The following is a 26,801-nucleotide window of genomic DNA, read 5'->3' on the forward strand; positions in this document are numbered from 1 at the left end:
AAAATGATTCCCCTAGTTTAAATTGTGTTTAGTTTACATTGCTTAAGACCATTTTTCTTTTTATTTATTTATAAATTTTGGGCCGGCCAATTTTACATCGAGGTGCTCAGCAGTGGCAGTGGCACCCAGTGGCAGGAGAGGTGCTGAGGTGGGCAGTGCTCTCCTCTATCCATCCAAACAACCACTTACGGTATGCAAGGCTGCAGAATTTTCTCATTCTGTTCCTCCCTTTTCAGGTGTAATGCACTAACATTCAAGCGCATACATTGATGTGATATTAAATGTATTTCAGCATAGACCAGTGGTTCTCAACGTTTTCAGGCCGTAACCCCCCCCCCCTGACAAGCACTTGGAAATGAATTGCAGCAGTTGAGGCAGGCCATTTGGTTTGACTCGGTTCCACAGATAAATATTGTGAAAATAGCAAGTCTACAAGCTGTAGATAGCAGATCTGTACTCGAGCTTGTAGATCGTCTATTTTCACAATTTTAGCCTTTTTCTAAATTCTAATATTATTTGGCCAATGTTGAACCAGTTGCTATAGTAGGCAATAGTTTGTTGATTACTCTTGCAGTAATGGTCTTTTTTCTCTCTTTTTTTTTAGTTATCAAAAAGGTCTTAAAAGTCCTTAAATTGTCACTTCACTTGTCATATATGGGGACCCCCCCCAAAAAATCATGGGGGAACGCCCCTCCAGGTTCCCGATAGGCATAATTTAAAATAAATAGCCGATAAGTTTCGTTTTCGAGGAAAGGATGAAAAGTTTCAGTTTCATTTTCATTTCTGACCATAATAGTTTACATTCAGAAGTGACGTAGGGTACCGGGGTAGGCTATAACCTATTTATAAGGAATGAGTTTCTCATATCTTTTTTCTTTGCTCCCTCTGTTTTACATGAGGAAGATTCATACCAAGACGTCATGTTTTCGTGGGGAGAAACCACACGCAATGGATTTGGATTAATGAAAGAAAATGGTTTACTGAAACACAATGCAGACACAGGAGTCAGTTTTACGCCCCCCTTGAATCCTCCTGTTACTCTACTGTCCGCAAGTAACAAAGTGATTGTGGTTACAAGGAAAGATGGCAAGGTATCATTTGTTCGAATTCAAGAGAGTCAAGAGGGGAAAACAATTACTTCCAGACCAAGTAAGTTGATCTATATCATTGAATAATAATGCATGTATTTTCATTTTTTGTCTCCGTAATTACTTTATTAGGCTATGTATGTGTTTATATTTGTGTCTGGTGGGTGTCTTTGTTTGTCTTTGTCTTCTTCTGTAAGATGCTTCACAATGACATCTATCTATCTATCTATCTATCTATCTATCTATCTATCTATCTATCTATCTATCTATCTATCTATCTATCTATCTATCTATCTATCTATCTCATATACGTGTGTGTGTGTGTGTGTGTGTGTGTGTGTGTGTGTGTGTGTGTGTGTGTGTGTGTGTGTGTGTATATATGTATATATATATATATATATATATATATATATATATATATATATATATATATATATATATATATATATGTATGTATGTATGTATGTATGTATGTATGTATGTATGTATGTATATATATATATATATATATATATATATATATATATATATATATATATATATATATATATATATATATATATATATATATATATATAATGATTGATTGATTGTTTGATTGAATATAACAAGTTTGCTAACAGTACAGGTAGTACAGTACAGTTAAAGGTTATGCTAAAAAGATAACACAAAAAGCCCCAGGGGGCTTGTTTCTATTGTGGTCATTGGACTCAATTCATCAGTAATACATATAATACATACAATACAATACAATATAAAACATATTGGAATAAAACTCAGTAGCATCATAAGGTATACTTACAGAGAAAGTAGGGGTGGGGGCAGGGGGCAGAGGATTCTACTATCAAGGTGTTCTAGGAGTTAAACTATGCTCAATTGTATTCATATTCAATTGCTCATATATAAAAATTGGCTACTTTGAGGGCCGGCTGGCGGACTTCGGCCACGTCACTCTGAATCAGACATAATCATAAACAAACCAGATACGCCCATGTACAGGACCATGGCCATGTCACTCTGAATCAGACATAACCATAAAAAACCTGATACGCCCATGTATATGCATGTCACTATGACTCAGACATAACCATAAACAAACCCGATATGTCCACATATAGGCATATATGGATATCCAGTTGTCCAGAACCACCGATCCTCCGATCCAACCAATATGCCAAACTCGGCATGCGCATCGGCAAGGACTCGTTCGGATATGCGGTTGTCCAGAACCGCCGATCCGACCAATATGTCCATATATGGGCATATATGGATATCCAGTTGTCCAGAACCACCGATCCAATATGCCCATTTGGGCATGCCAATATACAGAGTATGGGCATATACTAATGACATCAGGACTCTCCATATATGGGCATAAAAGGGGCACAGGTAGACAGACAGATACAGAGATCTCCATACAGTATATTGGCACAAAAGGGACACAGGCAGATGGGTACAACGGGTACTTTGACAAAGCCCCTTGATATTGGTCGGATCGGCGGTGCGACGTAGGTGTGAGGGCCTCGTAGCTGCCCAAGCTGTGCGAATTGTAGCCTCCGTTTCCTGTTCCTAGCCAATCTGGGAACCCATCACCAAATGAAAAGGAAAAACAGCGCCCTCTGCTGTTTTTGACTATCTCACTTGGCTCTGGGAGGAAGTCGACGTAGCACACGTGCGCAAGGAAACCAGGGATTTGGTCTGCCTTCAGCCTTTCACTTCCGGTGGTGCGACTATGTTTTCATTCCCACTAACAATATTTCTACACGGAACACTAACACCACTTCTCCCAGAGAACATGGATCGTTTTGGTTATAAGCCCACTTGTTTCTATGATGAAGAACAAGCTAAAATGTGAATATCTTTCCGTGGTTTTGTCTGCTCCGAGGACGCTATTGTTAAATGAGTTTCGTTTTTTTTCTAGTAGGGAAGGATCGGCGGACACGTAATCCCGCCCACTACATTTGATTGGGTAAAGCGCGGCCTGCTTCCTGATCTGAAGGCACGCCCACTTGTAGGCCAGTGCGTACGCGATATGACGAACCCCCCCGACAGATTCAAACGCAGAGCAGAATCTGTTATTGAGAGATTAGTTCCTAGCTGACAGGAGTGGCACATACGGTGTGGTCTTGTGTTTCTGTAGCCCATCTGCCTCTGTCAGCTCGACTCAGTCTGGCCATTGTCCTCTAACCTCTGGCATTTTTGTCCATAGGACCACTGCTCAATGGATATGATTCCTTCTTGCACCATTCTCTGTAAACCCTAGAGATCATTGGGTATGAAAATCCCAGTAGATCAGTAGTTTCTGAAAGACTCAATTCAACAACCATGCCACATTCAAAGTCACTTAAATCACCTTTCTTCCATTTTGATGCTCGGTTTGAACTGCAGAAGATCGTCTTGAACATGTGTACATGCCTAAATGCATTGAGTTGCTGCCATGTGATTGGCTGATGAGAAATTCGTGTCAACGTGCAGTTAGACAAGTGTGCCAAATAAAGTGGCCGGTGAGTGTATATGTATAATTGTCTGATATGTTTTTCGTAGAGCCTGTCCAGATCAAAGAACAAATTTGGTCAGTGAGCAGCGGTGATGTGTCTGTTCTTTTACTGTCCAGGAGTGGCGTCGTTTGGTGCCTCGACCTAAATGGCAATGCATCTGTGCCAAAGTGAGATCCACTAGCTACTTGCTTTCACACATGCACTACAACTGAACTATTACTTGAGTAAGGGTTTGCACAATTGAAATACTTTTGTGTGCATTCTCATGCAGACTCCTGGATAATTTTCAGAACAGGAAGGTTACTCAAGTTGCATGTGGAGACCAACATTACATAGCTTTAACACAAGGTAAATACATGTACTGTATGCATATTTTTTATGTATTAACATTATTGTTGTTTTTATACTAGATAAGTAAAATTATAATGTCAAATAATGTAATCTAATTTACTTGTCAAGAAGCCTAAAACTAAATTCATTACATTCATGTAACCTACAACATTCTCACTATGGAGGCCCCTTTTCCTTTCCAGATGGTTTGGTGTTTACATGGGGCAAGAATACCAATGGCCAGCTGGGTCTGGGGTGTACGGAACGACCCAGCATCCGATCCCCGGAGCCAATAAAGGCTCTCTCAGGAGTACCACTGACCCAGATCACTGCTGGGGGAGACCATAGTTTTGCCCTGTCCCTCTCTGGCACCGTGTTTGGCTGGGGACACAACAGTGCTGGCCAGCTGGGGCTTGGAAACGCAACAGGTACATCTGCAATTATGTAATCTCTCAAGACAGATTCTGCTAACAGCAAAATTTGGGGGTAGAGGTTCTTCCTTGGCGTACTGGGAGTGTGAGTGCAAAGTTTCAGTAGCTCTTCACACACACACACACACGCACACACACTCGCGCGGACAGACAGGGGCAAAAACATTATCTTCGGCCTTCGGTCGTCTGACTGTCGGCCTGGCGGAGATAAACTATTGTTGTGTTATTTTATCTCTTTGGTTATGATATCATGATCAATACAACCTTATAACCTTATAGTAGGCTAAAGTATGCAGTATATTGTAATGTTTTGCTGATACCTTCTCTTACAGACAGCTACACTCCAGTTCCGGTTGTGTGTCTCAGTTTGAAGAAGGCTATTTCTATCTCTTGTGGAAACAAACACACTGCTGTCCTTACAAAGGTTTGTACTGTACATATACGTACGTACGTACGTACGTACATACATACTTGACAGATGCAATGTTTCTAACCAAGACATAAGCTATATCTTAATTTGCAATGAAGCTGCATAGATAACCTCCTGAACCCTTGTTGTCAAAGCTGTATCTGGTTTCCTGTTATTCTGCATTCATTGTATTGTAGATGCATAATTCCCATAGCCTCTGATATTATATTGTAGGGAGGTCTTGTATTCACCTTTGGCAGTGGTTGCTATGGTCAGCTTGGTCACAACTCTCTACGAGATGAACTAAAACCTCGCCTGGTGGCAGAGCTGTGGGGGGCAGAGGTCACTCAAATTTCATGTGGGAGGTAGGTTCATTACAAACATATAAGATGTTCAACCGTGTTTTGTTTGTAAATGTAACAATTAGTCAGGTTCACTATGTGTTCTTGTTCAAAATTTGTGGAGATTAGCAAAACAATACTTTATTTTTATCTTCAGAACATGGGGAATCCAAAAATCTATGTTTGCATTTGCACAGACACCTGCATGTCCGCCATATTGGACGTTCAAATGGCCACCATAAAATATATAATTTGTGATATCTTGGCTTCTAAACAACATAGAAAGTTAATTAAATTTGCTAATCCAATGTTTTCTGGGTCAAGGAATCTAATAGAGACCTAAAGGATTGTGCACAGGGACTTGCAGTACCGCCACCTAGGGGATGGCCAGTGAAATTCTGGTTTACTATGTTAAAAAATATATTTTCATTACAAAGTTTAGATTAGCAAAGATATACACTTTTGGAATCTTCAGAGCATGAGGATTCCAAAAATCCTTGTTTGCTTTTGCACAGATACCTGTATGGCCACCATATTGTTCAATATGGACGACATAAAATATATAGCCTAATTTGTGCTATCTTGGATTCTAGACAACCAACCTTAGTTAACTATGTTTCCAGGTCAAGGAGTCCAATAAAGACCTCAATGTAGTTATTATATAAAAGCAAGAAAACAAATGTAAATGTAAAATATAGTCGTTATATTTGTGTAGTATCAACACATCATTAGCCTTGATCTCCAGGCTTTTATTTTAGTTTTTGCTAAAAAAATAAAAGCCTGGACCAGCGCGTCGGTGTACCCGATATAGGAAGTGTTTCATTTCCCCAACCAACCAGAGTGCAGTGGGCGTCGCTCGTAATGTTGTGTTGACGGGGCGGGGGCTGACGGACAGATCGGTGAACCAATGGGATCACACGCATTCTCTCGCCGGAGATGTTAAACTCGCCCCTCTAGGTACGAAAACAGGAGGGCTAGTGCAGCCTAACACATCATTGACTTTATTACACCACAGGTTTACAGGTGTAAAGAAATGTGTGAAAAACTCCATTGTTTCTGTTGTTTTCAAAGAGAAGAAAATAAAAGAAGAGGGCGGGGAGAGCAAGGAGAACAATCTAACAGTAATAGAAAACATGTCAAGGATATACAAATGGCATAAACCAACAGATACAGTATGTACATGAGGTTAGACATATTGGTGCAAGGTGGTGACACTTTGGTAGGTCTACATTAGCAGCAGGTATGTACATGAGATTAGACATTAAGGTGCAAAAACAGTATTGACGAGTTATAAGATTGAACTATATACAATATCATCTATCATTCAGTAATATTCTTTTACGGCTCTTCATCACTGTCCGGAGTGTCATTTTCAGCATTACAGTCTGCGTCGTTTTCGCAGTCACTTCCAAACAAAGTTCTGTGCAAGCCAAGTTGTGTCTCCTGCATGAACATCTCTGGGTTGTACAATGGGTTTTGCACTGACATCTGACCAACTCTACAATGGCCTGTGGTGCAGGAGGAACCTTTGTGGTGGTAGGTAGTATCTCACCATGGCTCCATGTTTGAGTGGGTCAAAAAGACTCTGCCACGTCACAGTGGCTTGGCACCACACCCTACTTTGATCATGCACACGTTCAATGTGCTCCTCAAGGGCACCAACGGTAGGAGGCAACTTGCTGCTTTATGCCAGATGTTTGCAAAACAGATGCCACCTTAGGTCAGGAATGCTTGTTATATTGATGCCCTTTGGGCAGTACATCATACAAAGTTGGCCAATGCATCATTCACCTCCTGTGTTAGGTCGCCTTCCTCTGTTAGTTTCTGTTAGTGGTCAGATGTCAGTGCAAAACCCATTGCACAGAACTTTGTTTGTGTGGAAGTGACTGCGAAAACGACGCAGACTGTCTGTAATGCTGAAAATGACACCCCAGACAGTGATGACGAGTTGTAAAAGAATATTCCTGAATGATAGATCTAGTAGATATTGTATGTATATAGTTCAATCGTTCATACTGTTTTTGCACCTTAATGTCTAATCTCATGTACATACCTGCTGCTAATGTAGACCTACCAAAGTGTCACCACCTTGCACCTTATGTCTAACCTCATGTACATACTGTATCTGTTGGTTTATCCCATTTGTATATCCTTGACATGTCTTCTATTACTGTTAGATCTCCTTGCTCTCCCTGACCCCCCCTCTTCTTTTCTTTTCTTCTCTTTGAAAACAACAGAAACAAAGGGGTTTTTCCACTCATTTCTTTACACCTGTAAACCTGTAAAGTCAATGATGTGTTGATACTACACAACTATAAACACTATGTTTTACATTTACATTTGTTTTCTTGCTTTTCTATAATCCTGAGAACTACATTGAGGTCTGTATTGGACTCCTTGACCTGGAAAACATATTTAATTAAAGGTAGGGTAAGTGATATCTTTTGGTTAAAACAAAAAGTATTTTGTTAAAAGGTTAAAATACTATATTCTGATAGTAAGCATTGCTATAGAGTGTTTTTTCAGTAACAGATGTCTCCCTGTCTCTCCAGCTCTTAAATAAACAGAAAATACATTTTTCGGTAGGTGTCAAAATCTCAGCCAATCAGGAGAAAGTACCAATTTTTAAGCTTAATTTGTATAGTGTTCCAGTTCAAATTTTATCTGCTCATTTCTTAGTGTCATCACTTCCAATTTCACTTGTTTAATCTATATCCTGATTGAGTTCTCTGTCCTGATTGGATCAAATTGGAAATGAAACTGAAACTGAAACGAAAATGCATTTTCTGTTTAATAAAGAGGTGGAGAGACAAGGAGACTCCTAATACTGAACAAACACTCTATAGCAATGAGTACTATCAGAATATAGAGCTATTTAACACTTATTTTAACCAACGCAAATCACTTACCCTACCTTTAAGGTTGGTTGTCTAGAATCCAAGGTAGCACAAATTAGACTATATATTTTATGTGGTCCATATTGAACATGCAATATGGTGGCCATGCAGGTATCTGTGCAAATGCAAACAAGGATTTTTGGATTCCCCATGCTCTGAAGATTCCAAAAGTGTTATAGTTTTGCTAATCAAAAATTCGTAACAAAAGTATATTTTCTAAAATAGTCAACCTGCATTTCCATGGCCATCCCTTAGGGGTCGCTGCTGCAAGTCCCTGTGTACAATCCTTTAGGTCTCTATTGGATTCCTTGGCTCAAAAAACATAGGATTAGCATATTTAATTAACTTTCTATGTCGTCTAGAAGCCAAGGTAGCACAAATTATATATTTTATGACATTTTTAACGTCCAATATGGTGGACATGCAGGTGTCTGTGCAAATGCAAACATCGATTTTTGGATTCCCCATGTTCTGAAGATTAAAAAAATGTATAGTTTTGCTAATCTCCACAAATTTTGAACGAAAGTATATTTTTTTACATAGTGAACCCGACTAAATTGGGAAAGTGGTAGCCTATGGTTAAAGATACAAGTGATTGGGAGGTCCTTGGAAGGGTGGTGAAAGCCTGGGTGAGATAGAGAAATTTAATGAGAAACCCTTCCCCTTGCGCTACAACTACTATCAAAGTGTCCCTGAGCAAGACACTAATACTTCTAATGGAGCTGATCAGTTGCCCAATGCCCATAAAAGACTGGTAGCACTGGCTAATCAGATCTAATCTAATCTATGTAACTAATGTGCATTGCTATAAAAGAGCTGTCATGCTCATTCAAGGTTGTCAGGTTAAATAAAGATCAACAATTTAAAATGGTATTGTACTGCATTCAATCATTCCAATATTAAGATTGTAGTTTAATTCAAGTTATCATTGAAATAGAGTTGGTTGAAACAAGTCTTCTTTGTTTTCATTGTACTTTCAGGAACCACACACTAGCATTAGTTGGTTCCTCTAAGTCTAAGAAGATATACTCATTTGGACAAGGACAGAAAGGACAACTGGGGAATGGAGTCAAGACAGATCAGTCTGTGCCTCTACCTGTTAACCTATCACAGGGTATGCACTTTTTGGAAATCTAATATCAACACAAATATCTTCTGCATTTAATTTACTTTTGCTTTCACTTTCATTTGCAATTTCACCACAGCCTCAGGTTTGTGCTAACAACATGGTTACACTGTAATTAGGTTTTTGTTTTTGCCTTTCAGATGGCAAAGATGATGAGCAGATTTGTCACATATTTGCCGGGGGGAACTATTCTTTCGCACTGTGCTCTTTTGGTCAGGTACAGTATGACATTTTCACTGTACTTTTTTGGGGGGAATTAGCTTACGTAGTAATTCTGTTACGTGTCATCAGTCATTTTGGAAACCCTTAGTTGCATATTGTCCATTTATTCATATTACAGAAGTCTGAAGAAAAAGCCAGCAGTCATGTTTCAGGCATCAAAACTTTGGATGACAATACTGTGGAAATGTGGCTGTCTGAATGTCATAACCCCAAATCATGGAAGAGAATACAAAGGTGAGGTCATAGAAAGTTACGAGGCTGTTGTGATGCAAAAAAAACAACAAAAAAACAGGGGTTTCAACATTTATTTTCATCCACATGTAACTCCACACTTATTTGTAGAGACATCAAGACAACCTTCTCATCTCCAATGTGTTTGAATGGCAGCTTCCTTGACAGAAGGTAAAAAGAGAATTACTTACTTATTCAAACACATAAATCATAATAATGAAATTATATTGAGTACATAGAGTGGTATCTCCTGATCTTCAGGAATCTTTGCCTTATTATTATCGATGTAGCCTTGACAAGCATTACCAGACCTCACCGAGATACTCTGGCTTGGACATGTCCCTTGCTCGAATTGCTTTTGAGAAGCTGGCAACGAAAGACAAAGTACTAAATGAGGTATTGTAACATTACATGACATATCAATACAACTTGTAACTCCCTCCAAGCACAGACAGACACAAGTGGTTTCCTTGCTACTGATTTATTGAAGGTAACTTCAATCCCTCCAATCCACCGTGAAAACTATAACAATAAACATAAAAATAAGCATGTTACATTAACATAGAAGACCTCATGCACAGCATGTAAAATAGACATTTACCGAGTAAAATACAGACAGTACAAACAAACAAATACCTCGTTGGCTGCATGCTACACATAAAGGGAGTACTCTTCAGTCTTCAGGTCCTTACTTATAACCCTTTCTTATGACTTCAGACAGTAACCTTTCTAATAACTTTTAAGTTTAGCCAGTCTCTTGTGCCCAACATGACACGGAGCTTCTGCACCTTCCTGCTTGCTGCTCGTTGCTTAATGACAAAGTCCTGTGAACCCCATTCACATGAGAGCAGACCAACGAGACACAGAACGTGACTTTGATACTTCAAAATAAAAGCATTACTGCAACTTGACTCAAAAGACATGAAATAATGTACATAAATGTGACTTGAATAACTTCTTGATTATGAACTTGGACTTAGAGAAATAACAAATTATAACTTATAAATGATGACAGCAGTTACACTCCCACCAAATCACACAAACCTTGACATGGGATTTCTTTTAACACTTTTTAACCTCAACATAAACCTTTTATCCAGGTTTTTCAAGGTGCAATGTCACTAACCATCATGTTTTGTGTTCTCACCCTATCATCTGACCCTGGATAGCCTTCAGTGATACTGGCCAGCTTTTGCTGGTTGGGTGGTGCCAGATCCTCTTCTAGAAGGACGATGTCATTGACCTTCAAGTTCCTTCTTTTCTTGCGACACTTTCGTCTTGGTTCCTTGTGACTGTTCTTCAATACTGCCGGATGCTTCGTGTGTGTTCTTTCTTCATCCATGAATGGATTCAACTTGCACAGCTTACTGTCTTTGGTTTTGGTAACTGCTTTCTTTATGTTAGCAAGTTCTGCTTCTTTCCTTTCCTTTAAACTTGCACTTTCATTGGTTCTTTGTTTCACACCTTTATCTTCTTTTATCCTGATTTCTCCCACCTTGCGTTCCCCGCCAGGTATCTTGAGATCTTCTTGGGGCACTGGATCATCTTCTCCAGCTCTATCCTTTACTTGTTTCACTATGATGCGATGGCTGATTCCGATGGCATCGCCATTGTCTACACAGGGATTCCCATGTCCAACAATACTCCATCCAAGGTCTGTACGCTGCGCATAAGGCTGGTTGTCATTACCAGACACAACTTCCCTTGGAAGTAGGGCATGTGAGCAGTTGTACCCAATGAGCAGACCTACTTCGCAGTCCTTCAAATGTGGTATCTTATCTTGGAGATGCTCTAGATGAGGCCAAGCTTTTGCAGTTTCACCTGTTGGTATGTGAGTTCTGTTAGCTGGAATAAACCCACGAGTGTAGACTGGTGGTAAGGAGATTCTTTTACTGGAGTAAAAGCCTCTGATTCTTAGATTGCTTACTCTCTGGGAGCTTACTACCGTAGACCTTGCTGTCATAGTAGAGAGCTTGAGCTTGACTTGTTCTTTATCTGCTTCCAACGCTTCTGCTACGTTGTTTAGCACAAAGGTTGTGTCGCTTTGAGAATCCAACAGCGCATATACAAGTATTTCCTTTGCTGGTTGAGTCGTGGACGAAAGCCAGACTGGAATTATTGCAGCTGTTTGTACGTTAGCTTCGTGAAGTATTACTCTGTTTGAAATAACTTCTTGGTACTGTGATGATTGATCATTTTGATTTTCTTGACTTGTGCTTGGCTTAGTTTGTGGTGTACTTTGGTCATCTTTGGCTCGCTCTTCATGCAGACAAGTAGGATGCTTCCTTTTGCACGTGTCGCAGACACTCCTAATGTTGCAACTTTTTGATTGGTGACCAGACTTGAGACAACCAAAACATAGTCTTTCAGCTTTAACAAATTTGACTCTGTCTGACACTGTTTTCTCCATGAACTTCCAGCATTTGTGCAACTCATGCCCTGTCTTCTCACAGAGAATGCATTTTATGATAGTCCTTTCATTGGAGCTTGTGGTCAGTGTCTCTTCATTGGAACTTGTGTTCAGTGACTTTGCTCCAAAACTGTGTTGTCTTTGAGACTTTGGGTTGTCAGCTTCACATTGTTTCAATGATTGCAGTGAAGTAACAGGGTTGCAGGCAATTTTTGCTTCTCTTGTTAGAAACCTGACAAACTGGCTAAAGGAAGGGAATTGGTTACTCTCTTCTTCTGTTTCAATAACCTTTCGATTCCATCTCGACGTGAGCCAATCTGGTAGCTTAGAAAGAATGTTCCTGTTCTCATTACAGTCATTTAGGATCTCCAATGTCTTGATGTGGACCATGGCAGCCTCACAACTGCGAAGAAAATCAGCAAACTCTCTGAGCTCAAAGCTGTCCTTAGACCCCATCTTAGGCCATGCTTGGAGCTTGTCTCTGTATGCCTTTGCAATGGTAAATGGGTTTCCGTATCTCTCCTCCAGAATCTCCCATGCTGCAACATAGGCAGATTCGGTTCCGAGCAGGAAGTAACCATCAAGTGCCTTCTTAGCTTGACCACCTATGTATCTTCGTAGGTAGTAAATCTTCTCTTTCTCTTGTATGTTCTTCTGGTCTATCAGTGTTTCAAAGGACAATTTCCAGTCGTTATACTTCAATGGATCCCCACTGAATATTGGAGGTTCAGGAATTGGGATTCTGTTGGCACTTAGAGCGCCTGCTAGCATCTTAACGAGCTCTGCTGTACTGTCATTGGAGGTGGTCACAACTTGTGGTACGGAAGACATATTCTTGGACAGAGGACTTGTTGGAGCAGGTACTTGGTTATCTGCTACGATCTCATATTCTAGTAGTATGTCTTTCCGTTCTTCTTTGATGCTCCCTTGATCATATACCAGCATTCTCGCTTGTGCTGCATTAAGACTTTTCACTGTCTCCAATTTCTTTATCTTTCTCCGTTTCTCATCAAGAGTCCTTTGTAGAGCTACATGCTCTTCTTCTAATTGAGCTTTCATCTTGGCTTCCTCTTCTTCTCTCTGTATTCTTTGCTGTAAGCGACGCCTTCTGACTGCTGCCTCTTGCTCTAGCTCGTCTGCCTCTTGCTCTAGCTCGTCTGCTTCTTGCTGTAGGCGACGCTTTCTGACTGCTACCTCTTGATCAGCTAACTTCTTCTTAGCTTTTGCCTCAAGGAGTTCTACTTCCAATTGTTCTCTTTCTTGTTCTTCTATCACTTTTAGAACAGCTTGGTTTGCAGCAGTATCAGCGGCAGCGTCTTGTCGTTTTACAGAAGACCTTAAGGAATGCTCTGAGCGGCCTTTCAAGATAGAAGCGAAAGAGCTTGTTTCACAGCTTGTGTTAAAGAGAGAGCCTGCTTCTGGCCATTCTGGCTCCTTTTCTGGAATCTTTCCATCCAGTCGACTTGTAGCTCTGGAGAGGATGAAAGTAGAAATCTCTACACACAGATCTACCTTTTGTCGTATGTCTTGCTCTGGTGTTGAGACTTGGCGTAGGTCATCATAAGCACATGTAACATCTGCAGAAAGCCTCTTAACTTCTCGAATGATATCGTTAATAACTGTATCAGGCAAAGGCCCTGTTAGCGATAATGGCTTCTTAGCAGTTTTAGCCTGCGATCTCCATTTGGCGTAACTGTAGGTGAACCTTTGTTGAAAAACTTTAATTTTGTCTGCTTGCATTTCTTTACCCTTTTCTGTTAGAGTTTTTACTCTTTCACTTCGTCTCAGCTCCTGAGCTTCCTTTGGCTGTTTCTCCTCTTCAGCACCACTCACTTGACCTTCTTCAGGTTGGGTTTGGGAATCCTTACTATCCCTAGTACTGTCCCTTACCTGTACTGTAGGCTCACCAGACTGTGACATTTTTAATCACTACTAAATTAAACCCACTTTGTAAATACCTTTTTAAATTGTCCAAAAAAGGTCAACAGAAAATATTGACAGTAAATGAATTCTCTAGGTCAACTTTTAGATGAACGTGTACTATGTAAATATCACTTGAATGTAATATGTAAATACTAATAGTTTTAAATAAATCCCAAAAGATCTTAAATTCAACCTTTAAATATTACCTTTCAAAACACTCAATTGAAACCACTTCAAAAAAGTAGATATCAAACTTAAATATCAATGGCAATTAGAAAACTTCAATATCAAATGGCAAATACCTTCACTTATTTTTTGCAAAATGAAAAAACACTTTTAGCTTGAAAACATCAAAAAGAGAAAAATGAGAAAATGTATTGTCCCCTTTTTAACTTGGCAATATATATCAAAATGAAATCAGAAAATATAGTGTCCTTTTTTAACTTAGCACTTTAACTGTGTCTTGTATAAATGACAAGCTTCAATTAAATTGAAAGAGCAGATAAGTCCAAAACTTTTTACCACACACTCCACAGTGTCTTCAAAACCCTCAAAAGCACTGTTGTTAGTGTCCAGTTCTTTATGGCTTTGTCTTGAAAACGTTGTGATTACCTTTGTATCTTCTGTGTGTGTGTGTGAGAGGGGCAAGAGAGAGGGGGGGGGGGCACTTCGTTTTGGGCTCATCTGTCAGTCCTTGATGACGAAAACTCCGTGCAGCTGCGCTGTCAGTCCTTGATGACGAAAGCTCCACTCAGCTGCGCCTGGTCCTTTGTTCTTAACGACCGTCAATTAACGCTGTCCACTGCGTCGATGAACAGTGCGAGTTTTCACTGTAACTCCCTCCAAGCACAGACAGACACAAGTGGTTTCCTTGCTACTGATTTATTGAAGGTAACTTCAATCCCTCCAATCCACCGTGAAAACTATAACAATAAACATAAAAATAAGCATGTTACATTAACATAGAAGACCTCATGCACAGCATGTAAAATAGACATTTACCGAGTAAAATACAGACAGTACAAACAAACAAATACCTCGTTGGCTGCATGCTACACATAAAGGGAGTACTCTTCAGTCTTCAGGTCCTTACTTATAACCCTTTCTTATGACTTCAGACAGTAACCTTTCTAATAACTTTTAAGTTTAGCCAGTCTCTTGTGCCCAACATGACACGGAGCTTCTGCACCTTCCTGCTTGCTGCTCGTTGCTTAATGACAAAGTCCTGTGAACCCCATTCACATGAGAGCAGACCAACGAGACACAGAACGTGACTTTGATACTTCAAAATAAAAGCATTACTGCAACTTGACTCAAAAGACATGAAATAATGTACATAAATGTGACTTGAATAACTTCTTGATTATGAACTTGGACTTAGAGAAATAACAAATTATAACTTATAAATGATGACAGCAGTTACACAATATAATGCACAGCAAAACGAAAACAAAACAACAGCTCAACAACTGGAGAGCAGTAATAAGACTGAGCGTACCTGCAACCAGTATCAGTTCTTTGACCCACTATACGTTACTTAACTTAAGCTTTCCAATGTATAGGGAATGTTGTTATAATGACCTACATTAATGTTTCAAGATTGAGGTGGTGGTCCGAGACACTCTCCTCCCCTCACTGTGTAAGGACCCCATTGGAGTTGAGAGTCTAAGGGTTTTCCTGATAGTCCCAGAGCTCCTGAGAGTCCTGGTCCGGCAAGGCCACGGTACAGAGCTGACCACAGCTGTGGCTACTGCTATCTTTTCATTGAACCGTCACAAGCTCCAAATCCTCGGTAAGTGGCTTTATGATGCCCATATATGGACATATTGGTCGGATCGGCGGTTCTGGACAACCGCATATCCGAACGAGTCCTTGCCGATGCGCATGCCAAGTTTTATGATGTGTGTGTGTGTGAGTGAGTGAGTGAGTGAGTGAGTGAGTGAGTGAGTGAGTGTGTGTGTGTGTGTGTGTGTGTGTGTGCGTGCGTGCGTGCGTGCGTGTGTGTGTGTGTGTGTGTGTGTGTGTGTGTGTGTGTGTGTGTGTGTGTGTGTGTGTGTGTGTGTGTGTGTGTGTGTGTGTGTGTGTGTGCGTGTGCTTGCGGTTGTGTGTGTGTGTGTGTGTGTGTTATGCTGCATATACGTATATTAACTGTGTATATACTGTGCATATTGCATAAACTTACGTTAGGCCTGTGTGTGCACCTCATCTCACAAACCAATGATCGGGGTCAAACTTTGGATGCACACTCCCAGTAGGCCAAGGAGGACGCCACCCAATTTTTTAAAAGTGGCCTCATGATGGCGTTATAACAGGCCACATTAGGTTTTGGCCTAACTGTAGGTCATACAAAAACAAAAACAAATCGTTTCCTGGAATCATGACAACTCTCCATATAGGCCATGCCCATTTCTACGTAACTACATTTTCTAACCCTAACCCAAAACACACATTTTGCTACTACTCTGCAGTCATGTGCTAAACATGTATTATTCAGACTTTTCATATTCCTTTCCAATTGGCTATGTCTTCCAAAATTTGCAGGAGAGGCCTACAGGTGTTTCACAAAAAATCCCCAAATCATGAACATAGCATCTGATCAACCCCAAATTTTAGGGGCCTCTAAAGTCTAAACAATGCAAAAAGTGAATTCACTTACCTGTACAGTAGGCCCATAGGGGGTACCATAAATGGTACAAATGCCACAGCTTGATGCAGAAAGTTACAATTAATCTTGTGAGTCATGAGACAATGGCGTTTTTCTAAAATCTGTATCTTTTTAATTTCTTCAGAGGGCTTATGGTCCAGAATACCCTACTCCTTTTTCAGATCTGCAGTGAAAATGTTCTGCACAGTGTCCGCAAAGCACCTTGAACTGACCGATGACCAGTACGACAAGCACTGCACATCTTTATTAAGTATTTTGAGGGTTCTGCAAAAGATGTACGATGTGAGTGTATTTTGGATCCACAAAAGTTTCTATCGAAGGCTTTCATGTTTTATTCTTGTGTAATTTGTTCACTAATTTCATCCGATAATCTGCCTGTAGGTCAACAGCAAAAGCCCAAGATCGATACCTGCCAAGGTTTTCCACATCGACACAATCAAATGTTTCTTTCTTCGTGTAAGTGCTTACTTAACCCATTCAATCCGGGAACGCATCTGTGTATCAGTGTATCAGTGGTGCTCAAACTGTTCCCCAGAATTATGTTTTTGGCTGCCGATCCCCATCAAAATATGTTGTTCCAGGGACCCCCAGAAGCAAAGATTTGTGTTAAAAATGTTGTTTCCAAAAATATATGTATTCAAAGATTTGCACATGTTCAAGATTTTTCTGAAATAGCAGATCTAAACAAGCTCATAGCGTGGCACTTGGTGCCACGCTATGAGCTTGTATATCTGCTATTTTTGAATATCCAAAGTATAAAATAATGGTTATAGCTAAAATCTAAAATGACACAGATGTGTACCCATCCACATATGGGTTAAACAAGGGGTGTATATGTTACAGGGAAATTGGAGAACCAGGGAAATTGGAGAAGGCACGCTCGTTTTTACCACCCACCAAGGCAATTCTGTAGAACCAACACTAGAGGGAGCCACGAATGCAAGCCACGAGGCTTCCCAACCACAGTGCACTAACATATATGGCCCCGACGACACGCACACGTGCTCATGCTTTCAATTTGGTTTATTGAAAGCATGACTGTTAAGATACTTTTATTGTGTTCTGGCTTTTAAGATTTGTTTTAGTTTAACCCTGACACACACACACACACACACACACACACACGGATAGTGATCCATGAAAAGATCTATTCTGTCCCTGTCCCTATCGGTTTACAACTCGGACGGCGCTGATTTGACTAGCAGAGCATTGGCCGGTCGGCGCGGGCACTCGCGCCTCCTCGGCCTCAAGCTCTGCTGAGTCGGCGCGCCTCCGTCATGGACAATAACTATTATCACGTGTGCGTGTGAACACGTGTTCAGCGTTCCCCTAGCGTAGCTTCTTGGTTGCTATGTGGGGGGGGACAACAAAAGCCAGGTCCGCGTCGCATCAAAGCCCCGCCTCGCGGCGCCGTCTCCTCCTCCTCCTCCTCCTCCTCCTCATCACGCCGCCTCGCATCAAAGCCCCGCCTTGCGGCGCCGCGTCCTCCTTCTCCTCCTCCTCCTCCTCCTCCTCGCGAGCCTCGCGTAATAAACCCTGTCTCGAAAAGCCCCGCCTCGCCCCGAAGCCCCGCGCCTAAAAACGAGCGCTCCGTTTTCAATTTCCCTGGTTCTCCAATTTCCCTGTGACATATACTACATATCGTCGGTGTCCGGGACGAACTCCATTTTCAGCTTCTTCTTTTTTTTCATAAATCAACGCTATTGAACACCCTTTACGTCTGTGTAAAAAATCTAAACATTTGAACCAATGAAAAGTATTAAAAAGCGCCTCTGACGAAACCTCCCAACTCCATTGGATCCTCAAACTGTCCGTCAAAAACAAACAACTCCCCCTCTCTACTCTGCTGCAGCCTTTTCACAACACTGAACAGAGCGCACTGCGCAGTGAACGAGGAGGAGTATCACGTTAACAAACTCCCCGTAGTCTGTTAAAACTGTGCAGTGTACCTGTTTATCAAACTTAGCACTGACGCTAATGTTATGAAAACAAGTAATTATATTTCTAAAATCTATGAAGTGTTTAATGAAGAGAGCAATGTGACAAGAAGAAAGGAGTTGATAGCATTTCTGTCGCGACTCGCGCTAGTTCTATTGAATCTCCAATTCTGTGAACCCCTCTTTGCAAAAGTTATTGTAATATTTAAAGTCCTGTTTATTATTGTTGGCCTATATATGTCATGATGCATCAGGGCATTAATTCACACGTTGGTGTGATGCATTGTGAGCTTGGAGATCCATTGTTAGCTTTTGGACATTTGTACCCTCTCCCTCAGCAGCAAGTGGAGCTATTGTTGTTTGGACACCTAACTCCATTTCAGCTTGATTTCTGCTCGTCTGAAACTACTATCTCCACTTGCGCTGGATTTGGGTAAAGTGGTGATAATATAATGACACATGCAAGTATCTGACGATATATAAAGTCACTATACCAACTTTGATGAGGCAGTATTGCTTTGTTTTAAAAATATAAGGTTTTCTTCATTTCCTAAAAAACGTATATTTTGTTTTTTTGTTTCCTGAACAATGAGCGTTTTGGAGTTAGCAGTTTCGGGCTGGACAGCAGAGATATACTGTAGTTCAATATACCTACTGTATTATAAACAAGTCTTTGATTTGATTTGGATCAATGATTGTTCCTGCAGAGCATGATAAGCTGAGTTAGATTCCACATCCTGTATTAAAGAAAATTTGCAAAATGGATTAATACATTAACTTTATTTGTTTTTATTTTTATTATTCAGCTTCATAAAGTGTCTGAAGAATACGAGGCGATGGAGGCTTCACGTTGGTTCTGTCCTCCATCTTCTCATCAAGAGCGTAGGTTACGTGAAGCCATGACATTTTATAAGGTATAGAATTTGTCTTAGAGATATCAGATACTCCAGTCCCAGGTCCCATATTATCTTACACGTTTCTTCTATTTTAATGATGCTTTACAGAATGCAATTGACCACCTGATGGCATATCCCTGCATCATGGACACAACTGCTAAATGTGGATTTTGGACACTTCAGATATCTGTAACCAAAGTAGGCATTTTATCTGAAAATAAAGGATATATTCAGTGGTGTGTTCTACCGTGTTATGCTATATACGTAGTATGATGTGCAGATCTTTTTGAAAAAAAGCGTAGCCCTCTACTAACCTTCAGTGGTGTAAAGTAACTAAGTACATTTACTCAAGTACTGTACTTAAGTAAATTGTTTAGGTATTTTTACTTTACTGGAGTATTTCCAATTTGCAGTACTTTAACTTAAATATTGTACTTTTTTCTCCAGTACAATTATTTGAAAACTTTAGTTAGGGCGTGCTCCCACCGCACTTTTATTTTACCTATCTGCCAATGCTTTGTCAATGCAAATGCGTGGATTCATGGTCTTTTTCTGGAGAATCCACGCATTTGCATTGACAAAGCATTGGCAGATTCCGCCCCATAGGTAAAATAAAAGTGCGTTGGGAGCGTGCCCTAACTAGTTACTTTGTAGATTTTGATTATCATTACAAAACATAAATAAAACCACTTCAGCCCTATATATATTTCGGCCATTTGAAGATAGCCGATCTACAAGCTCACAATGCGTGGCGATGCGACGCATTGTGAGCTTGTAGATCTGCTATTTTTGAAAGCTTTTGAAAGATTGTAAAGCTCTTTGGAGAAAGTCACTATATCAATGCACCATTTACTGTATGCAGGAATTGGAATTGCATGGACAACATTTTCTTCGCTTTTTTGAAAATGAACTGCTCGTGGGCAGGAGCACACTGCTGCAGGATACCTTTGATTGCCTGCGAAAGAAGTCCTGCTATCTCAATGTGCCTGTAAAGGTAAATATTTTCTGTAATTGTCTCCACCAGGCCGAAAGAGAGTATGTTTTACCCTCCGTCCGTCCGTCCGTCCGTCCGTCCGTCCGTCCGTGTGTCCGTGTGTGTGTCCGTCCTGTCTGTGTGTTAGCAGCTAATCTCCGGCACCGTTGGCCCGGTCACTGCGAAACTGTGCACACACACTCCCTGGATGCCAATTCAGAACCTCTGCCTCAAATTTTTCACATGGGCCTGTTATAGCGCCACCTGGAGGCCGATTTGTGCAAAACCCATTTGTTTACATTACTCCTACAGATTTTATCCAAACGTCATGCAAATCGGTACACAGTATCTCTATAGTCATGTGATCAACACGGATCTGTCCAATTTCCCATATTCCATCCTCATTGGCTAAGGTTCGCTTCCAAAATTTGCAGGATTGGTCCGTTTTGAACAAAATGCCTCAAATCATGAATGCAGCTTGCGATTTCCGTGAAATTTCACAAACACATTCCCACGAGGCCAAGGAAGCAATGCCACCCCTTTTCACATTGGCCTGTTATAGCGCCACCAGCAGGTCTAATTTAGCAAAACTAATTTTTGGAACAAAATGCCTCAAATCACGAATGCAGTGTCCGATTGCCGTGAACGACCTAAGAATAAATGTCACCCTTTTCACATTGGCCTATTATAGCGCCACCAGGAGGCCACAATAACGTACCTGACCTGGCGGAGACCTGTGCTCCGAGGAGCACTTTTTCTAGTTTCAATTATTTTTGCGATCCTTCTGTTGTGATATTATTCTTACTGTTATGATTAAATCAGTCTCCTTATGAGAGAGAGAGAGAGAGAGGGGTGGGTTACAAGAAGAAACCGTCTGGTGGGATTTGGACAGGTCAGCATGGCATGTAAGGGGTGAACATCCCAATCACTAAACTGCACTGTAAAAAACAAATTAACATTTTAGCTTTGCTAGTGGCAAGCAAATTCCATATACTGTAAAAAAAAAAAGTGTTTTTGATTCACCAAATTTTAGGTCAAATTCACGGAGGAGAATGGTATCGATGAAGGTGGTGTGTCAATGGAGTTTTTCAACCTCCTTGGAAAAGAACTTCTCAACACAAAGCCACCAATACTACAAGTCAATGAGTATGGACTGGCCTGGTTCTCCCAAGACGTATGTACATTTTTCAAGATTTTCTATCTGATAATGACATTGCAGTTATGGAATGCTTTCAAATTATGTTGTGTGTATGTACGCTATGTAAAGTAGCAAGGTAGAGAATATTTCTTTACTTTCCATGCCAATACTTTCTGTTTTCTAATCTTTTGTCATGCCCATAGGATGATAGTGTGTCTGATGAGTTCTTCTTGATGGGCCTGCTCTGTGGTATGGCTCTCTACAACCGTTGTCTACTCAACCTCTGCTTTCCACTCGTCATTTTCAAGAAACTCTTAGGTTTGGATCCATCAATGGACGACATGGAAGAGATGGCACCAACCGAAGCACAGTAGTTACATTCAACTAGTCATATATTGTCTCATTTTTATGCTTAAATAAGGTTTGAAATGGTTGTGTTTTTAATTAGTTATAATTATATTTGATAATGCCTATTATTTCCCACAAACAGGGGTTTACAGGAGCTGCTGAAATATGAAGAGGAGATTGTTGAAGCCCTAGGGTTGGATTTTGGTTGGGTAAGATAAGATTTATACTCAGAAATTATTTGAGTATTTACATGATTGCAGTGGTTTAACAGTAGCACAAACATCTCTGTTTTTAGTGTAGAGGGCGAACACTCCTACCAAACGGAGAGATGATCCCAGTAACAAAGGTCAATAGGTACGTCTTGAGAATCACTTTATTTGTCAAATACCTGTACATTCTATATACTAGAATTTATGTCGTTGCTGTGAGAACATTTTGGTGTAGTGACCAGTGGTGGACGAATTAATCAACCCCAGTGCTTGAGACAAAGTACATAGATACTCCTGGACTGGTTAAATATTACTCCACTACAAGTGAAAGTTGCTCGGTCAAAGTTTTACTTGAGTGTACTTGCTTTTAAAAATACTTAAGTATTCAAAAGTACAAATTACAAAGTACTTTTTTAATATCAATCCATTGCTGTATTGAAATGTAGACATTGTCCCTCCAATCGCTTAAAGGGATATATTTCACTTTCAAAAAAACTTTTGGTCATTTTAACGTCTACTCAGGCTTTTGTGAACACCCCGGACCGTTTTTAAGTTTCTTTATTCAGTATTTAGATATTCATTTAATCAGACACGCCCCCTTCATATACAAACCCATTGTAACTTCAAACTCTATTTTAACCATGTTAGATTCATCAGAAACACCCGTCCTTTGTTCTGGTGACTGATATTGTCCTTCTAGTACGTGAGGAGATTGTGTTTTTTCAATTATTTCTTTCGTTTATTTGTAATCTTTTTTGGGGAAAATCAAAAAATAATAATTTTTAAAAAAAGTAAATAAAATAAATGAAAAAAGGTATCAAAAAAACACGGCCCCCTCACGTATTAGGAGGGCAGGGTGAGTCACCAGAACCAAGGACGGGTGTTTTTGATTAAACTAACATGTTAAAAATGGAGTTTGAAGTTATAATGGGTTTGTATAGGCAGGGGGCTTGTCTGATAAAATGAACATCAAATATCTAAATACTGAATCAAGCAACTTAAAAACTGTCTGGGGGGCTCACATAAGCCTGAGTAGATGATAAAATGACCCAAACTTGTTTTGAAAGTGAAATATCCCTTTAAGTGGTTAATTCATAATGTACTTTTCCCCTTCCTATAAATGTAGTAGAGTCAAAACAAAATTAAATGAAAGTCATAAGAATCCAAAAAATACAAATACTCACGTAAAGTACAGATACTCAATAAATCTAATTAATTAAGTACATTACTCAAGTAAATTTACTTCATTACTGTCCACCAATGGTAGTGACATGGACATACTGCTGTAAATGCATTCCAACATGATATACATAAAACAGGACCTCATGGGATAGTTAATGTGAGTGTGACACCATTTTCTAATGATAATTAATCTTTCTAAATTCTGTCATTCACAGGCAGGAATATGTTGACCTTTACATTGACATGGTGTTCAACAAGTCTGTAGACGGTCAGTTTAAGCCGTTTCAGAGAGGCTTTTTAGAAGGCTGTCCCACACATGCATGGGAAATGTTCCTTCCTGATGAGCTGATGATGCTTCTCCATGGAGATGAAAACTTCAAGTGGGAGGAGCTGAGAGAGGTGAAGTTCGGAGAAAAAAAACTTTGTATTTGATCATGGAATTATTTCTGAAAACAGTGCCTTCTCTTTGGGTGAACTTATGTTAACCTATCCAAACAGAAGAACGTAGGTTCCAGGCACTGAAAAACAGTAATCAGGATTGAACAGATATTTTAAGAATGCCTTTATTGTTCAAATCCAGCCCTATATTGCGCTGATCAGAGCAATTGTCACCAAGTTATGGCCATTTGAAGTGTTAAACACTGCTGTAACACTGCTGTAGTGCCCCGTATGTGTGCAATTTAAGTTGTTAAGTGTGACTATCTCATGGGAGACCCCTGAACAGTCAGTGTGTACAAGTTTGTTGAAGCGTTTGTTGAAGCGAAGTTTGTTGAAGCGGTGCGCCTGTGCCCGTCGTGGGCCTGGTGTGACAATTCTCGCGGACGACCCCAGGGGGCCGCACGTGGCCCCTGGTGTGACTTGTCATGGCAGCCCCCTGAACAGTGTTTGTGCCAAGTGTGGTGCGGATTGGAGCAATAGTGTGCCCTGTGGCACCCAGGGGCCCGCCTGGTGTAGCTATTCTGATGGCAGACCCCTGAACAGTGTTCGTGCCAAGGTTGGTGTGGATCAGTAGCCTGGTCCTGACCATAGACCCCGCCCACTCTCTGAGTGAGCTCCTCTTGGTCTGGTGTTGAAATGTGAGCCAGTGGCTTTTCACGATCGAAGAAAAATCTGTCAAATCAGAGTCGGAGGTGGGGGTGGTCTAACGACAAGCCAATCAGCGAATATCTGCTAAAACAAGCTGTGCGATGACGTCAGATGTGGGCGGATCCGTGGATCTCTTGTGATTGGTTTAGGGAAATTTGAATCCCCTCCCCCTGGTAATCGTGGACATTGCAGACAATTTCAGACTGAAGCTCCACGCAGCTTCAGGCTGATAATCAGGCTAGTGGATCAGAGCATCCGTTACGTTTGTGATGTTGTCCTCCTCCCACCCACCCACGTCCGTCCACCCACCCTCTAGGCAATTTTAATATAGGATATCTGTTCCTTACTGATTGATCACTGTTTCTTCAAAAAATAAAATGTGTATGTGGTGTAACTTGACTATATAAATGTATAACCACCAGTGCCACCACATTTATTTATTTTAATTTTCTATCCTGACAGAATGCCAAATATGAGGGATATGTCTACACGGATGAAGTCATCCAAAACTTTTGGGCTGTCTTCACAGAATTCTCTGGGGATCAAAAGAAGAGTTTCCTCAGTAAGTAAATACCTTTGCTTAATCTATTCAAATACCCTTACACTCAATTCTTATTTCACAATAAATACATTCCGGTACTTTCGTTTAGACATTCAACAGGCTAGGTATTGCAAAGCGTGGTATACATGTCACCCCCTGTCTTTCTGAAAACTTAAACGGAAAAATCTTCTGTCCTGTGTTAAAGCTTTCCTTACTGGAGCAGAGAGGCTGTCAAGAGCCCGTCTGTCTAGACTACGTGTGACCATCATGGTCTTGGTCACACCCGACCCTGATAAACACTATCCTTTGGCTGGGACCTGCTTTGAGACCTTACATCTCCCTAAGTACAGCAGCATCCACATACTTCGTCAGAAACTTCTTCACGCTATCACCTATTGTGATGTCATTGGGAATTACTGACTCAGCCAGTATGCGCTGTGAGTGAGGGAGTGGGAGGCTATTGATGTGGCAACATGTAATTTGCACTATTAGGAATGCCATCTGTTAATCCCTTGAGGATTTGGGGTTTTCTGCCTGCATAAGTTTTATTGCACTTTTTAATTTGTACAGTATGTATTTATATACTGTATATATATGTGCAAAATAAAGGAGGGGGGATCATCATTCTGTGCAAGTTCAAATTTGGGATTAAGGGTGGTTTCTAATGCAATGGCAGCAGAAGGCCTGGTTCCCTATCTCAGGACAAAAAAGGAGAATAAGAAAAATAAATAGCAACAATGAAATATGTAATATAACTAATTAAGTAATGTGATTATGAAATTATTGATTTTGATGAAACCTTGTTGTGAAATGTGTTATCGCTTTGATGGTGTCACAGTACGTGCAAATGCATAGACAGCAACAAGACTTCCCTGGGACAACTAACATGACAAAAAAGGAGAATAAGAAAAGGAAATTGCAACAATTATCTTGTGATGTGTACTATAACCAATACTATAACCAATAAAGTAATGATGAAATTATTGATTTTGATGAAGCCTTATTGTGTATCGTGTATCACTTTAACAGTGTTATATGCAAATGCACAGACAGCAACTAGAGATGTTTGTTAAGGCAATACAAAGAATTATGGAACTGTATCAAATAGCTGTGAGTTCAGTGGCGGATGAAACGGTACATTTACATGCACGTACATGCACATGCATTTGGTGGTATCTTCCCATTAAGTTGCTAACCCCATCATTTCAGCTGGTGATTAGCCTGTGCGGTTTTATCAGGGCCCTGTTTCTACACCTTCTCTCATGATGAGGATATAGGGTTGGATTTTGAAAGGCAAAGCAATTGTCTTTTTTTCATGCAGAGACCGGTCTTTTGAGCACAGCGAACATGGAAGGCTCTAACAGTTTTTGTAGCACTGGATGCAAGCCACTGCTCCTTTCTCAACAGGTGAGTTAAGGGCTGGTGGTATGTTGTTAATGCCGTCAACAGGCTCAATGAAGACCATGAGAATCCCACCCTCAGCGTCAGCGCCACCGATCATCATCCATCTTCGTCAGGGAGCCCCCTCTTTTAGGGCAGAAAACGTAGTTGATAGGTTGCGAAAATCATTGGAGACAATGATGGCAAAGCCACCGGCCCTCTGGAATACGTAGGGCACACCATAGCACTCCTGGTGTACAGCTATGTTGTATGAATTGGAGAAGAGGATGAGATTGCTGTTGGTTCCTTATGGCATTGCGCTGCTGTCACTGTTTTTTTCTTTTTTAGGAGTAGGGAGGGCACCAGAACCTGCTGTGGTTTCTCATAGTGGTCCTTGTTGTTCCACTCCATTATCTCTTGGGGTAATGTTTTTGGATGACTTTCACTTATCTAAATTTCAAGATAAATATTGCAATTATATTGATATTGTACACTATGTTCCTAGGAAGAGCGAAAGGACATTATGAATAAACCCCTTAA

At 40.5% G+C, this 26,801-nt stretch overlaps 1 protein-coding gene across 1 annotated transcript; it reads left to right on the forward strand.

Moving 5' to 3' along the window:
* Nucleotides 1-802: 802 nt before the first annotated feature.
* Nucleotides 803-25,818, forward strand: LOC308101183 (putative E3 ubiquitin-protein ligase HERC3). The gene is made up of 24 exons (XM_080450561.1): nucleotides 803-1,149; nucleotides 3,633-3,753; nucleotides 3,858-3,934; nucleotides 4,120-4,344; nucleotides 4,680-4,771; nucleotides 4,991-5,121; nucleotides 8,975-9,108; nucleotides 9,261-9,337; nucleotides 9,461-9,576; nucleotides 9,685-9,744; nucleotides 9,864-9,969; nucleotides 15,506-15,698; nucleotides 16,696-16,853; nucleotides 16,953-17,027; nucleotides 19,315-19,422; nucleotides 19,513-19,602; nucleotides 20,267-20,398; nucleotides 21,411-21,551; nucleotides 21,719-21,885; nucleotides 22,006-22,072; nucleotides 22,159-22,217; nucleotides 23,470-23,653; nucleotides 24,803-24,902; nucleotides 25,087-25,818. The coding sequence occupies exons 1-24, from the start codon at nucleotides 921-923 to the stop codon at nucleotides 25,299-25,301; spliced, it is 3,057 nt and encodes a 1,018-aa protein (XP_080306687.1). The 5' UTR covers nucleotides 803-920; the 3' UTR covers nucleotides 25,302-25,818.
* Nucleotides 25,819-26,801: the final 983 nt, after the last annotated feature.

Source organism: Gymnoscopelus braueri, assembly GCF_963280865.1.
Source record: "Gymnoscopelus braueri genome assembly, chromosome: 2".
Lineage (NCBI taxonomy): Eukaryota > Metazoa > Chordata > Actinopteri > Myctophiformes > Myctophidae > Gymnoscopelus > Gymnoscopelus braueri.